Source organism: Charadrius vociferus, unplaced genomic scaffold (genome assembly GCF_000708025.1).
Source record: "Charadrius vociferus isolate BGI_N301 unplaced genomic scaffold, ASM70802v2 scaffold570, whole genome shotgun sequence".
Lineage (NCBI taxonomy): Eukaryota > Metazoa > Chordata > Aves > Charadriiformes > Charadriidae > Charadrius > Charadrius vociferus.
The window spans coordinates 7,746-23,942 of record NW_009646418.1 but is presented as its reverse complement, the minus strand read 5'-3'; the positions used below and the strand labels follow the sequence as shown (position 1 = coordinate 23,942).

The following is a 16,197-nucleotide window of genomic DNA, read 5'->3' as shown; positions in this document are numbered from 1 at the left end:
TGACAGCCTCAACAGGCTTTACCAAGCCCGGTCCTATTCCAGATGTTGGTATAGAAATGATTAAACGGATAAAAGTTTTGTGAACTTGCTGCTTCCGTCTTTCAGTGTTTGTGTACCGTGGGGCTGTGGCTTGGCTACCCTTTATAGACCCCGACGAAAGGGTTTTGTCTCTTCCAAGTGCAGCTTGGTGGTGTCATTCTGTCTGTCCCTCTGCAAAGCTCCACGTGTCCGGGGATGGTGGAGTCTCGGTGACCAGCCTTCTTCCAGCCAGTTTAAAAAGCAGCAAAATTGGCCAGAAAATGCGTTGCTCTTTCTTGGGGCACTGAGTGAGAAGGCGAACGCAGCAGGGCTCGAAGTTGAGTCGGACGGCTGCTCAAGTGGTCTTTAAGAAGGTCCCTCCTGACCCCGGTGGTTCTGTGAAGCACCCTTCTGTCCACCCACCCACCGCCCTGCGGGCTTGGAGCCAGCAGCCACCCGGATCCCACAGGGAGCAATGGTGGCAGCTCCGTTTTCCAATTAGAGTTTATTATTCCAAGCCTGAGTCCTCTGGGGCGGTCGCTTCTGGTTATTGGCAGGGTTGAGGCTCGGGTGCTGCCCTTGGAGCGCTAAATTTGGGGCGTGTGAACTTTAATTCAGATTGCTTTGCAGGAAGCGCTCTTTGTTTGTGGGATCAGCAGGGTCCGGTCATGCGTTTTTCCTCTCTTAACCCGAGAGTTGTCCCTTGGGTTTGCTCCCTTGCATTGACTCAGGGGTTTAGGGAGAACACGCTTTGCGAGCGGTTGCTTATAGGTGTTTTATTTGTATTTTCTTTTTCCTTGAAACAGAAGCACCTGGCCGAGATGTTGTATTTGACACCAGGCCGTCTCCTTTTCTTTCTTTCTTTCTTTGGAGATTCTTACAGATGGCATTGCTTAACTCTCAAGGCACGGAGGGGATGTGTGATCCGAGATGAGCAGGAAAGCTCGTCTTCATGAAGTTTAACACCACTGATAACCTGCTGTACCGTCACTTCTCTCTGAATTAGTTACTCCTCTCTGAAAAGAGTAATGTTTTATTTCCCCCCCACCCCAGAATAATCACTTTTTCCCCAGAACATCCATATAGAAAGCTGCTTTGGAAGAATAACAATTTTTTTTTTTCCCCCGTGAAGAAAGGCTTCAGAGAAATCCTGTTGGTGTTCCTACCACTCTGAAACATTCTAATTTTACCCAAAAAAGGGCCCTGATCTGTTACGCTATGGAAGTGTGTGTTTGTTTAACTCCAGGTGTGCGGACTCGCTGCCTTGGTCTCACTGGGACACCTTGCAGCAGACGTAAAGTCATCACCAGAACTTCCCAGTCTGAAGGGTCTTTTAAAGTTTTGATTTAAATACACAATTATTTACATTATTATCCATTCTAGAATCACGAGAAATTATAGTGTTGGGGGAAAAGAGGACCCAATATGCTCTTCTTTTGCAGGGATCCATCCGTTTCCAAATCTATCGAAAGAATCTTCAAAATCTGGGAGGACAGAAATGTGTACCCTGAGGAAACCATTTTGGCACTAAAAGAAGCTCTGAGTAAGTTACTTACCTTTGCATTTCTTACCTTACGAACTAGCGCCTGAGCTTGGAGAGGTTAAAGAAAATGTCTGGAATCGCTGGGTAAAATGAGTTTATTGTGTGTATCTGTTCCTTCTGCATCTCCACCTAGCGCAGACTTTAAAACAGCGAGGTGTTGTACGTGAGCAGCACTGAATTCGTCTGCCTCACGTTTTTTGTACCTCTCTAAAGACAGCTCTGAAGCCTTTCACGTAAGCTGGAGTTGGTCCAGCTGAGAGTAAACAGAACGTGAAGGTAAAGTGGTCCTACAGGCCCTGAACGCGGTGCCCAGGTAGAGGGCTCATATCTCTGGCTCTACCTTTTGAGTCCGTTTTAGCAATAAGGTGTTTTTACTAATAATATTTGTGGTGTAGGAAAGAGGCTGGAAGCAAAGCTGGAGGGTGAAGTGTCCTCGAGTGCTTACAAAAGAACTCCGCTTAAAAGCTGAAATGACTAATGTTAATGGGAAACACACGTAGTCAGTTAAAACCAGAAATTAGCCGATACTCAAATACTTAAAGGAAATTAGCCCGCGTTTCTGCTTTACTAAAGCACGACACATCGTTAAGAGCTAACGGTGCTTCAGGAAATCCTCGCATGTGCATTTGAGAGCCAGTTGTCGTCATGGCAGGAGAAACACGGTGTCTCGGGTGCAGGCTTTGGCACGTGGAAAGGCTTCGGTTGGGCGTTGCATGTTGAGAAGTGAAGTTTATGTGTACGTTCTGAAATCTCTGATTTTCATAACTAGAAACCAAAAATATTTCGGATCACTTGTAAACTAGGCGTTGTGGCTGTTTTCCCGACTTGCGTTACTTGCCTGTTGAATGCTGATTTTGTAAAAGTCTACCTAAAGAGCCGAGTGGTATGGTTTTGTTTTTAGATGTCTTGTGTTTTTCCTTTTTTACTCTGGTCGTTACTGTGATTTTTGAACTGTGTTAGTGTAAGGGCAAACAGAAACTTGATTTAAAAATGGAAGACCATCCCACAGGTTGCTGTATTCCTGAGTAAACTTAGGTTCTCTTGGGCATCCAGCAGCTCCTCTAAGGAAGTTGGTCTAGGTATTTTAAAACAAATTTCTGTTCACTCTTTTACCGTGCAACCGTATGGCACCAAAAACCAGATTCTTGAAGGAATCCCGTAATGCCAGACTGCAAAAAATGAAATGTTTTCCAGGTACCACTTTCAAAACTCAGAAGCAGCTGAAAGAAACTCTGAACAAACAACCGAATAAGCCGTGGAAGAAATCGCAAAGTAAGGAAACAATGTGAACTCACTGCACTAATATAGAAATTGCCTTCTTGAGGAACAGAAGAAAGGCTAGCCCGAACCGGGCAAAGTACCTGGACTAAAACATGAGCCAGCATGCGTCTTCCAGGCTTGTAAAGCTCCTTACAGACTAATATGTAAAGCACCGAGGAGTTGTTGCTAGAGAACCACTTTTTAAAGGAATGAAGTATGGAAAAAAAAAATAAAATAAATGTTTATGAGAGCGGAGGTTATGAACAGTAGAGGAAAGAGCTGGTGGAACCTCTTGGAAACTGGCGTTAGACTATTCAGAGCTGGAGAGAAGACAGACAGAACCGTGTGCTTTGACAGCAGGAGGTGGACACTACCTTCGTGCTCAGGAACACATCTTCAACAGCAAACTAGGTGCTAGGATAAAAGAAAACTGGAAGCTGGCAGTGCAGATAATGAACTTTTCCATCCAAGAGTACCGGGAGCGCAGTCTAGCAGGAAATGCGTTTATAATATACCAGTTTTACTAATCTTATTATACGCTAAAGCCTTGAACGGTCCGTAAAGCGAGATGGTGGAACATTAGGTGTAAGATGTGGCGTGCGCCCGCCTGTACAAGTGCGGAGATCAGAAGGTTAACAAAAGAGTTTTATTACTTGGCTTAACATCACAATTTGCTTTCCCAAACAAAAACATGCTATATTCAGCATGGATGAAGGGTTTAGCCGTTTGCTTCTTTTCAGATGTTTCTCCTGTTTGGTCCAGAAACCAATGGATTTAGTGTCTCTTGACAGTGGGATTCGTTCCCCTGGCTCCGTTAATAAGATGTCAGGATAGAAGTGTAAGATTTTTTTAAGGTCGAGAGCATGGTTAGGCCTAGGAAGTACCGCAGGGAGACCCCGTCTGAAGGAAATGCTGGGCTGTGTGTGTCAGATCTAAGTCTGGCACTTAGGAAATAATACTGCCTTCCTTGTAGAGAGGGATAAACTCCTCGGGTAAGGCTGTTAGACCAACCCTTGGAGGGACTTGTGTTCCATCAGTAGAGCTGGAAAAGGTATGCACACTAAAAATGTATAGGGATTTTTAAAAAAAGATAAAAAGTGGTAGTATAGTTTGTTGACCTCAGTCGCAGTCTAGCTGCACACGACCCTGTCCCGTTTAGCTAATGGAAAGCCAAAGCATTGAGAGACATCTGTGTGGAGGGGGAAATGTAATGAATAACAACAGCCTGCGAGTCTTCGTTGAATTACGTTGAAGTATTTTTTTATTAGAACTGCCTTTTGTGACTTACTCTTAGTCAGGGTGTAGTGCTTTAGTTTCATTATGCTTTTTCTTTATTCCAACAGCATCCACAAACCCGAAAGCTGCTTTGAAGTCCAAGATTGTTGCCGAATTCAGAGTAAGTCTGCGTGTGGAAATACTCTGTTGCCCTAACCTCCATCCTTGGGCTGTAGCTTTAGCGTAGCTTACGTCCACCAGCAGCATAAGCTTGATGGATGGGAAGCTCGAGTATCAAGTGTCTTTTTGTTCCTTGGCATATAATGCCTGCTAGACATTCCAGTTGTGAGTTTTGTTAGGGCTGCCACCCCTTCTGTGCTCTGTTAGGGACAACAAGGCAGCTGGGAAACATTCGGAGCTGTGCGGAGGCTCCCCACGCTGGTTTTCCCGTGGGGTAACCTCATAGAAAAGAGCATTTTACCTTCTCGAGAGCTGCGTGAAGCCCACAGGGTAGGGAGAAGGTGGGGGGGAGGCCTTGTGGGTTGAGATAAAGGCAGTTTAATAGAACAGTAATGGAAGAGAGAAGAAGAAGAAGAACAATGGTAAAAGAATGTACAAAATAAGGGATGCAATGCAATTGCTCTCACCACCTGATGGTCGGTTGCCCAGCCTGCCCTGAGCAGCGATAGCGGATACCTGCCCCCCGGTGAACCCCCATTTATATACCGAGCATGGCGTCTCTGTGGTATGGGGTATTCCTTTGGCCAGCTCGTCCTGTCCGTGCTTCCTCTCAGATTCTATGGGAAGCTGAAAAAGTCCTTAACTTAATATAAACATTACTTAGCAACAACTAAAACAATATGTGTTATCAACATTCTTCTACTAAATCCAAAGCACAGCAGCTACTAGGAAGAAAATTAACTCTATCCCAGCTGAAACCAGGGCAGGTGGCTGATGGGTTGGTGGCAAGAAATTTAGCTAAATTAGGTCCCGCAAAGGAGTGCAGTGTGTTAATTAAATGCACGGGCACTAGTAGAGTAAAAAAAGAAAAAGAGAAAATAAAAAAGGGCTGTCCCTACTCTTAACAGTCATAGCCAGAATTACAGCCCCTGCCTGAGCCCGAGTGTTGATCTGTAGGACTTGAGGTTAAAAATCCAGAGATTCACACGATTTGTTTCTGCGTTAGCTCTCGTTTGGAAATGGTCTTGAACCGGAGCGTTGTTTGTCGCTGAAGCAGGTCTGTGCTGTTAGCTCTGCGCAGCAGGGCTTCTCTTCCGCGGAATGTGATGAGGATGCTTTTCTTGTTTGATTTTTTTTTTTCAGCCACAGTCTCTCATTGATGAATTGCTACTATATAAGCGCTCGGAAGACCAGATAGAACTGAAAGAGAAGCAGCTTTCCACTATGAGAGTGGATGTGTGCAGCACTGAAACACTTAAATGCTTAAAAGGTAAAGACAGCGTAGAACGTACAAAACCTGACGTAATTGAAGGAGGTGCAAATACATATCCTAACAGTTGTAGGAGCTCCTCGGTTCTGTCTGGCCTTAGACCAGAAATCAGACTGTCGGTAAAATGCCAAAATTTGAAAGCGCGGTTAAGAACCACGGAGCAGGAGCCTAAAACCTCTGTTAATTTCAACCTGTTCTTAAAAACCCGCAGGTACAGAGCTCAAACAAAACAGAAGTGGTGAAGATGTATTTTGTACTACTCAACCGTGTTTTCATATATCGTTAAAACATGCGTTGTGCCTCACTCAGAACCCCTTAAATAATTTTAGATTTAAGTTAATTAAGGCGTCCATCAATGGACCTTTGAGAATACCAACCGTGAGTCTGATAGCAAGTGGTGCGTATTGGGGGTGAATGAACTGAGTTACGTTGAGTCCTATTAACAGGAAATTTAATTGTAAAACTGTGGATGGCTCTAGCTGTGCTTGGTAATCCGTGACTGCAGTCTTGGAAAATGCTCATTTACAGTCGTGGTCACTCGGAGATGTTTTGAACCCCAGTGATGTTAGGAACCCTGGGAATATGGTAACGAAGGAAAAACAAAACTCAAGATTTTTGCTTCTGCTGAAATGAAAGTACGCTCTCTGGGTAGTTGCAAGAGTAAAATTTTACACTGCTGCGTCTTGAACTTATTTATCACTAATAACTACTTCACACCCAACATAGATTGCGAGCAACTTGGCCTCTTTTTTTCATGGGTACCAATGGATGAACTGGGGAGCTTCCGGCGTGATGCAGTGTCCGTTGTCTGAACTTCCAGGTTGCTGCTATTGAGGACGCGCTTCCGAGAGCTGATTTAAAGTCATCACCAGAACTTCCCAGTCTGAAGGGTCTTTTAAAGTTTTGATTTAAATACACAATTATTTACATTATTATCCATTCTAGAATCACGAGAAATTATAGTGTTGGGGGAAAAGAGGACCCAATATGCTCTTCTTTTGCAGGGATCCATCCGTTTCCAAATCTATCGAAAGAATCTTCAAAATCTGGGAGGACAGAAATGTGTACCCTGAGGAAACCATTTTGGCACTAAAAGAAGCTCTGAGTAAGTTACTTACCTTTGCATTTCTTACCTTACGAACTAGCGCCTGAGCTTGGAGAGGTTAAAGAAAATGTCTGGAATCGCTGGGTAAAATGAGTTTATTGTGTGTATCTGTTCCTTCTGCATCTCCACCTAGCGCAGACTTTAAAACAGCGAGGTGTTGTACGTGAGCAGCACTGAATTCGTCTGCCTCACGTTTTTTGTACCTCTCTAAAGACAGCTCTGAAGCCTTTCACGTAAGCTGGAGTTGGTCCAGCTGAGAGTAAACAAAACGTGAAGGTAAAGTGGTCCTACAGGCCCTGAACGCGGTGCCCAGGTAGAGGGCTCGTATCCCTGGCTCTGCCTTTTGAGTCCGTTTTAGCAATAAGGTGTTTTTACTAATAATATTTGTGGTGTAGGAAAGAGGCTGGAAGCAAAGCTGGAGGGTGAAGTGTCCTCGAGTGCTTACAAAAGAACTCCGCTTAAAAGCTGAAATGACTAATGTTAATGGGAAACACACGTAGTCAGTTAAAACCAGAAATTAGCCGATACTCAAATACTTAAAGGAAATTAGCCCGCGTTTCTGCTTTACTAAAGCACGACACATCGTTAAGAGCTAACGGTGCTTCAGGAAATCCTCGCATGTGCATTTGAGAGCCAGTTGTCGTCATGGCAGGAGAAACACGGTGTCTCGGGTGCAGGCTTTGGCACGTGGAAAGGCTTCGGTTGGGCGTTGCATGTTGAGAAGTGAAGTTTATGTGTACGTTCTGAAATCTCTGATTTTCATAACTAGAAACCAAAAATATTTCGGATCACTTGTAAACTAGGCGTTGTGGCTGTTTTCCCGACTTGCGTTACTTGCCTGTTGAATGCTGATTTTGTAAAAGTCTACCTAAAGAGCCGAGTGGTATGGTTTTGTTTTTAGATGTCTTGTGTTTTTCCTTTTTTACTCTGGTCGTTACTGTGATTTTTGAACTGTGTTAGTGTAAGGGCAAACAGAAACTTGATTTAAAAATGGAAGACCATCCCACAGGTTGCTGTATTCCTGAGTAAACTTAGGTTCTCTTGGGCATCCAGCAGCTCCTCTAAGGAAGTTGGTCTAGGTATTTTAAAACAAATTTCTGTTCACTCTTTTACCGTGCAACCGTATGGCACCAAAAACCAGATTCTTGAAGGAATCCCGTAATGCCAGACTGCAAAAAATGAAATGTTTTCCAGGTACCACTTTCAAAACTCAGAAGCAGCTGAAAGAAACTCTGAACAAACAACCGAATAAGCCGTGGAAGAAATCGCAAAGTAAGGAAACAATGTGAACTCACTGCACTAATATAGAAATTGCCTTCTTGAGGAACAGAAGAAAGGCTAGCCCGAACCGGGCAAAGTACCTGGACTAAAACATGAGCCAGCATGCGTCTTCCAGGCTTGTAAAGCTCCTTACAGACTAATATGTAAAGCACCGAGGAGTTGTTGCTAGAGAACCACTTTTTAAAGGAATGAAGTATGGAAAAAAAAAAAATAAAATAAATGTTTATGAGAGCGGAGGTTATGAACAGTAGAGGAAAGAGCTGGTGGAACCTCTTGGAAACTGGCGTTAGACTATTCAGAGCTGGAGAGAAGACAGACAGAACCGTGTGCTTTGACAGCAGGAGGTGGACACTACCTTCGTGCTCAGGAACACATCTTCAACAGCAAACTAGGTGCTAGGATAAAAGAAAACTGGAAGCTGGCAGTGCAGATAATGAACTTTTCCATCCAAGAGTACCGGGAGCGCAGTCTAGCAGGAAATGCGTTTATAATATACCAGTTTTACTAATCTTATTATACGCTAAAGCCTTGAACGGTCCGTAAAGCGAGATGGTGGAACATTAGGTGTAAGATGTGGCGTGCGCCCGCCTGTACAAGTGCGGAGATCAGAAGGTTAACAAAAGAGTTTTATTACTTGGCTTAACATCACAATTTGCTTTCCCAAACAAAAACATGCTATATTCAGCATGGATGAAGGGTTTAGCCGTTTGCTTCTTTTCAGATGTTTCTCCTGTTTGGTCCAGAAACCAATGGATTTAGTGTCTCTTGACAGTGGGATTCGTTCCCCCGGCTCCGTTAATAAGATGTCAGGATAGAAGTGTAAGATTTTTTTAAGGTCGAGAGCATGGTTAGGCCTAGGAAGTACCGCAGGGAGACCCCGTCTGAAGGAAATGCTGGGCTGTGTGTGTCAGATCTAAGTCTGGCACTTAGGAAATAATACTGCCTTCCTTGTAGAGAGGGATAAACTCCTCGGGTAAGGCTGTTAGACCAACCCTTGGAGGGACTTGTGTTCCATCGGTAGAGCTGGAAAAGGTATGCACAGTAAAAATGTATAGGGATTTAAAAAAAAAGATAAAAAGTGGTAGTATAGTTTGTTGACCTCAGTCGCAGTCTAGCTGCACACGACCCTGTCCCGTTTAGCTAATGGAAAGCCAAAGCATTGAGAGACATCTGTGTGGAGGGGGAAATGTAATGAATAACAACAGCCTGCGAGTCTTCGTTGAATTACGTTGAAGTATTTTTTTATTAGAACTGCCTTTTGTGACTTACTCTTAGTCAGGGTGTAGTGCTTTAGTTTCATTATGCTTTTTCTTTATTCCAACAGCATCCACAAACCCGAAAGCTGCTTTGAAGTCCAAGATTGTTGCCGAATTCAGAGTAAGTCTGCGTGTGGAAATACTCTGTTGCCCTAACCTCCATCCTTGGGCTGTAGCTTTAGCGTAGCTTACGTCCACCAGCAGCATAAGCTTGATGGATGGGAAGCTCGAGTATCAAGTGTCTTTTTGTTCCTTGGCATATAATGCCTGCTAGACATTCCAGTTGTGAGTTTTGTTAGGGCTGCCACCCCTTCTGTGCTCTGTTAGGGACAACAAGGCAGCTGGGAAACATTCGGAGCTGTGCGGAGGCTCCCCACGCTGGTTTTCCCGTGGGGTAACCTCATAGAAAAGAGCATTTTACCTTCTCGAGAGCTGCGTGAAGCCCACAGGGTAGGGAGAAGGTGGGGGGGAGGCCTTGTGGGTTGAGATAAAGGCAGTTTAATAGAACAGTAATGGAAGAGAGAAGAAGAAGAAGAACAATGGTAAAAGAATGTACAAAATAAGGGATGCAATGCAATTGCTCTCACCACCTGATGGTCGGTTGCCCAGCCTGCCCTGAGCAGCGATAGCGGATACCTGCCCCCCGGTGAACCCCCATTTATATACCGAGCATGGCGTCTCTGTGGTATGGGGTATTCCTTTGGCCAGCTCGTCCTGTCCGTGCTTCCTCTCAGATTCTATGGGAAGCTGAAAAAGTCCTTAACTTAATATAAACATTACTTAGCAACAACTAAAACAATATGTGTTATCAACATTCTTCTACTAAATCCAAAGCACAGCAGCTACTAGGAAGAAAATTAACTCTATCCCAGCTGAAACCAGGGCAGGTGGCTGATGGGTTGGTGGCAAGAAATTTAGCTAAATTAGGTCCCGCAAAGGAGTGCAGTGTGTTAATTAAATGCACGGGCACTAGTAGAGTAAAAAAAGAAAAAGAGAAAATAAAAAAGGGCTGTCCCTACTCTTAACAGTCATAGCCAGAATTACAGCCCCTGCCTGAGCCCGAGTGTTGATCTGTAGGACTTGAGGTTAAAAATCCAGAGATTCACACGATTTGTTTCTGCGTTAGCTCTCGTTTGGAAATGGTCTTGAACCGGAGCGTTGTTTGTCGCTGAAGCAGGTCTGTGCTGTTAGCTCTGCGCAGCAGGGCTTCTCTTCCGCGGAATGTGATGAGGATGCTTTTCTTGTTTGATTTTTTTTTTTCAGCCACAGTCTCTCATTGATGAATTGCTACTATATAAGCGCTCGGAAGACCAGATAGAACTGAAAGAGAAGCAGCTTTCCACTATGAGAGTGGATGTGTGCAGCACTGAAACACTTAAATGCTTAAAAGGTAAAGACAGCGTAGAACGTACAAAACCTGACGTAATTGAAGGAGGTGCAAATACATATCCTAACAGTTGTAGGAGCTCCTCGGTTCTGTCTGGCCTTAGACCAGAAATCAGACTGTCGGTAAAATGCCAAAATTTGAAAGCGCGGTTAAGAACCACGGAGCAGGAGCCTAAAACCTCTGTTAATTTCAACCTGTTCTTAAAAACCCGCAGGTACAGAGCTCAAACAAAACAGAAGTGGTGAAGATGTATTTTGTACTACTCAACCGTGTTTTCATATATCGTTAAAACATGCGTTGTGCCTCACTCAGAACCCCTTAAATAATTTTAGATTTAAGTTAATTAAGGCGTCCATCAATGGACCTTTGAGAATACCAACCGTGAGTCTGATAGCAAGTGGTGCGTATTGGGGGTGAATGAACTGAGTTACGTTGAGTCCTATTAACAGGAAATTTAATTGTAAAACTGTGGATGGCTCTAGCTGTGCTTGGTAATCCGTGACTGCAGTCTTGGAAAATGCTCATTTACAGTCGTGGTCACTCGGAGATGTTTTGAACCCCAGTGATGTTAGGAACCCTGGGAATATGGTAACGAAGGAAAAACAAAACTCAAGATTTTTGCTTCTGCTGAAATGAAAGTACGCTCTCTGGGTAGTTGCAAGAGTAAAATTTTACACTGCTGCGTCTTGAACTTATTTATCACTAATAACTACTTCACACCCAACATAGATTGCGAGCAACTTGGCCTCTTTTTTTCATGGGTACCAATGGATGAACTGGGGAGCTTACGGCGTGATGCGGTGTCCGTTGTCTGAACTTCCAGGTTGCTGCTATTGAGGACACGCTTCCGAGAGCTGATTTCCCACGTGGCAGCTTATTTACGCGGTGTTAATCTCCTTGCAGACAAAACAGGAGGAAAGAAGTTCTCCAAGGAGTTTGAAGAAGCAAGTTCGAAGCTGGAAGAGTTTGTAAATGGCTTAGACAAGCAAGTGAAAAATGGCCCCTCTCTCACGGAAGCCCTGGAGAACGCCGGTATATTTTATGAAGCGCAGTATAAGGAAGTCAAGGTGGTGGCAAATGTGAGTACGCTGTTCCTTGATGCCCTTTGGGCGGACCGACGTCCATCTGTGTTCGCTAAGTATCTCGGAGGTTAGAAACTGCATCCCCTCTATTCACACGTGAAGAAGTTTGGCGTGATGGTTGTACAAATGGTTTCAAAAAAGAGCAGATTTGAGGTGTCGGGCAAGAAAACGAGACGCTACAAAGATCTGTGGGTCAGGAGCTCAATTCTTGTATGTTGCTGGAATTTTGCGGCCCCCCTGCATTTTTAAACAGGGGCAAAATTACACTTAGTTTAACAAATCCTAAATTCTGAAAACTGCACTAGTTGCGAGCAATATGCAAACTAGATGAACAAACAAAGAAAGAATTTAGTAAAGCATTGTAAAAACAACCAACCCCCCCACCCTACCAAAAAAAAACCAAAACCAAACAGGCAGCATATTTGTTAGAAAACATTTTTTTAATGGAAATCGGTTTAAGTCAGTGGAAAAAGGTTTTACCTTCCCCTTTCTTCATGGTCGTTGCTCTGCAAGTCACACTGAAAAGCTGAGTTCTCGCTGCAGGGTTCTCACTGCAGGGTACAGGTAAGTCAAAGTGGTTTTCTGAGGCTGTGTGTTATTTCTGTTACGGGCGCAACTGAAGCACACTCTCTTCCTATAAAAGATACTCAGTCCGATGTCCTTTCTTTCTTAGGCTTATAAAACATTTGCTAATCGGGTGAGCAATCTAAAGAAAAAGCTAGACCAGTTGAAAGCAACACTTCCTGATCCGGAGGAGTCTCCTGTCCCTTCTCCGAGTATGGACGCTCCATCTCCGACGGGCTCTGAGTCCCCTTTTCAGGGAATGGGGGAGGAGGATAATTCCCGCTCTCCGGTAGTCGGAAGCCGCAAGATGGTATCTCCGGAGCCTGTGACGGACAATCGGGATGTGGAAGACATGGAGCTCTCTGATGTAGAGGATGATACGTCTAAAATTATTGGTACGTTGTGCAGGAGCAGCAGGGTAATGGTGTAGAAATTACATCAAAAGAAAATGGCCCTTTCGAGCGCCGGCTGGGATATAGCGGAGGCACAAAGCCCCTGTTGGGCTGTGAGTTGGTGCTGTTGGGTTTCTATCTCCTGCCCCAGTTCCCTGCCACAAGCAGGGAAGTCCCGATCCAGCTGTGATTGTTCCCATCTCCCAAACCACTCGTGGAATATGTTTTTATTCATGTGGGATTTGGCCCTACTGTGCGTAACGATGAAGATCCCGTTGAAAATCCTGTACCCTGAGTCATCCTTTGGGGACGGAGAATCACAGAATGATTTGGGTTGGAAGGGACTTTTAAAGGCCATCTAGTCCAACCCCCCTGCCACCAGCAGGGACATCTTCCAGTAGATCAAGTTGCTCAGCCTGACGGTTCTGCTCTTGTTCTCCCCCTCTCCGATGCAGTGGAAGAGAGGAAGGAGAAGCAGGCTGCTCCAGCTTCGGCACCCGCAAAGACTGAAAGCGTCCCCAAAGCGGCACCGTCTACCGCTGCGGCAGGCACAACTTCGGTGACAGTGACGACGCCTGCCCAGACTCCTCCGACTCCTCCGGCTCCCAAGGCGGTGAGCTCAGCGCCCGTCCCTCCGTCGCCAGCGCTCGCGTTGCCCAACCTGGCCAACGTCGACCTGGCGAAGATCAGCTCCATTCTTAGCAGTTTAACTTCTGTAATGAAAAACACAGGTGAGTGCTGAAGCGGTACTGGCCCAGGTGTTTGGTTAATGGAGCTAAAAATGTTTTGTAATCTTCTAAAGCTTTAATTGCCTCGAAATAAACGTGAATGAGTTATTACAGAAAAGATCTGGCTCGCTCTCTCTGACACACGACTGTCGGCTTCGGGAGCCTCTCCTTGCTCCCACTCGCTGGAGCTCTGCTGCAGTTGTATCTGTGGAAAACTTGAGCCGACAAAAGCTTCCGTTAACGAAGCAACATACGTGAGTGGTGTGTGCTTCCGTCCTAGGTGTCAGTCCCGCCTCGAGACCTTCTCCGGGAACCCCGACGAGCCCAACAGCTCTTACTAGTGGCCTGAAGACTCCTGTCATGGGGACTCCGTCTGCTCCTTCCAACCCGTTAGCAAACATTCTCTCCAAAGTCGAAATAACTCCCGAAAGTATTTTGTCCGCTCTCTCCAAAACCCAGACTCAGACTGCACCAGCATTGCAAGGTACCGTGGTGGGTTTTGAGGGAATGGCTGACTCTGTATTTGATGGCAGCGGCCGCGCTGAAACGTGCTGCTGTGCTTACCCTAAAGCGAAAATGAAGGCAGAAAAACTTGTTTGGAATGTAGTACGTCTTTGGCAAACGAAGGTGACTTTTTCTCAGGTAGCATACGTGTTACGGACCAGTGAGTTTTAATACTTTTTTGTACGTCTTTGTATTTTTGCCGTGACCGAAGCGCACTTAGCCGAACGCTTTGTGGCAGGGCGCTGAACGGGACAGGACCCCGCGAGAGGTCTTTGTGTTTTCCCTGTGCTTCCGAGAGCACTTTTTTAGAGCAGAAACCTTCCCAGAGGTGCTGCTCCCGCTTCTGCACTTTGCAGGTGTAACCCTGGTCAGTAATGCGATGGTTTTTACAGCTGACTACAAAGCCAGGATGAGTTGTTACCCAGCTTGTTTGGTTGTAATTTATATTTTTGGATCAACCTGAGCCTCTGGCAAAAGTTTGCACCTCGGTGGGTGCTACTGTTGATACTAATGCAGCAAAATCCAGTCATTTTCCTGGATAAAACATTTAAGTCGTTTTGAGGAATGACATCTACGGTACAAATACCAAAACCTTTCTCTCGTCAGTGGTTCAGGTTGATTTACCTCTTACCCGAATATCTGAACGCGGCGTTCTTTCTTTCCAGGTTTGTCATCCTTACTTCAGAGTGTTGCTGGAAATACCGTTCAGTCAAGCGAAACCGCATCGCAGAGCACTTCAGCATCGCCAGCCAACACGACTGTTCCTTGCGTGAAGGGGAGGAGTATTCCTTCCAATCCTCAGTCCTTTATAGCCAAAAGTTTTGGTTATTCTCCAAACTCATCTACTGCTGAGGTTTCCTCAACTTCAGTTAATAAGGCTCCCGTTGGACATACCCCAGGGCTGTCGAGCTCCGGTTTTAAACCGCCAACAAATTCCCTGGGATTTCCCGGTTCCCACCCTACCAGTCCTTCTTCCCTTTTGCCAACAGAAACCTCACTGGGTCAGTCCTCCGAAATTTCAAAAGCGAAGCTGGAATCGGAACCCCCTTCTCCGAGCCTGGAGATGAAGATACACAATTTCTTGAAGGGAAATCCCGGTTTCAGCGGTCTGAACTTGAATATTCCAATTCTCAGCAGCTTAGGGTCCAGCATCGCAACGGAAAGTCACGCCTCTGACTTCCAGCGTGGTCCTACCAGCACTTCCATGGACAATGTGGACGGAACACCGGTGCGCGATGAGCGAAGCGGGACGCCCACCCAGGACGAGATGATGGACAAACCGACGTCGAGCAACGTCGACACTATCTCCCTGCTGTCGAAAATCATGAGCCCTGGTTCTTCTACTCCCAGCAGCACGAGGTCACCTCTTCAGAGCCGGGACGACGGATATCCCCAAGAACTTCCCAATTCCGTGCACACCTACCGGCCCTTCGGCCTCGGCAGAGACTCTCCGGCCGGCCTCTACAAGCAGTCTGCGGACAGCATGGAGATACCCTCCTCTTTAATGGACTCCTCCCAGGAGAAGTTTTACCCGGACACCTCTTTTCAAGAAGACGAAGATTACCGCGACTTTGATTACTCTGGGCCGCCGCCATCGGCCATGCTAAACCTGGAGAAGAAGCCCGCCAAGTCTATCTTGAAATCGAGTAAACTCTCTGAAGCTGCAGAGTACCAGCCGGTCCTGTCCAGCTATGGTCAAAGATCGCAGGAGTTTGGCGTGAAGTCGTCCTTCCCTCAGTCCATGAGGTCTATCCTCGATCAGAGTGAGAGCTGCGACCCTCTGGCATCCTCTCCGGGGATGTATGGGAGCTACGGCCTCAGCAGAAACGATTCCACCTCCGACGGCTCCCCTTCACCCGGCAAGAATGATGTGTTTTTCACGCCGGACTCTAACCACAACAACTTAACGAAATCGGTGGTGCACTCTGGCCTCTCGCAGAAGCAATACCCGGACTCGCCCCACTCGATTCCCCACCGCTCGCTTTTCTCTTCTCCGAACGCCCTCTCCAGCCCCTCCGGCAGAGCGCCTGCGACAAGCATGGAGAAATCCTTGGGTTCTTCCATTTCCGCCACGTCGACCATCGAATTCAAGAACATGCTCAAAAACGCCTCCCGTAAACCCTCCGAGGAGAAGCATTTTGGCCAGATTTCCAAAAGCGGCTCCGCCGAGGGGGTGAGCTTGTCCGGAGCTGCCAAGGGCGAACCGCAGCCGCAGGAGGAACACTACCGCATAGAGACCAGGGTCTCCTCCTCCTGCTTGGACTTACCTGACAGCACCGAGGAGAAAGGAGCCCCCATCGAAACGCTGGGTTACCACAACGCCTCGAGCCGGGGGATGTCGGGAGAGCCCATCCAGACGGTGGAATCCATCCGGGTGCTGGGGAAGGGGAATAGAGGACACGGGAGAGGCCA

General features: G+C 46.1%; 1 protein-coding gene across 1 annotated transcript in view; it reads left to right on the top strand.

The window, feature by feature from the left end:
* The window catches only part of RPRD2 (regulation of nuclear pre-mRNA domain containing 2), a 22,070-nt gene that overhangs the window by 2,625 nt on the left and 3,248 nt on the right, over nucleotides 1-16,197 (top strand). The window contains exons 3-11 of the mRNA XM_009880821.1: nucleotides 1,461-1,561; nucleotides 2,756-2,833; nucleotides 4,165-4,217; nucleotides 5,360-5,486; nucleotides 11,419-11,594; nucleotides 12,271-12,556; nucleotides 13,009-13,284; nucleotides 13,562-13,765; nucleotides 14,451-16,193. Coding sequence (XP_009879123.1) covers nucleotides 1,461-1,561; nucleotides 2,756-2,833; nucleotides 4,165-4,217; nucleotides 5,360-5,486; nucleotides 11,419-11,594; nucleotides 12,271-12,556; nucleotides 13,009-13,284; nucleotides 13,562-13,765; nucleotides 14,451-16,193 — 3,044 coding nt within the window. The remainder of the gene's footprint in view (nucleotides 1-1,460; nucleotides 1,562-2,755; nucleotides 2,834-4,164; nucleotides 4,218-5,359; nucleotides 5,487-11,418; nucleotides 11,595-12,270; nucleotides 12,557-13,008; nucleotides 13,285-13,561; nucleotides 13,766-14,450; nucleotides 16,194-16,197) is intronic.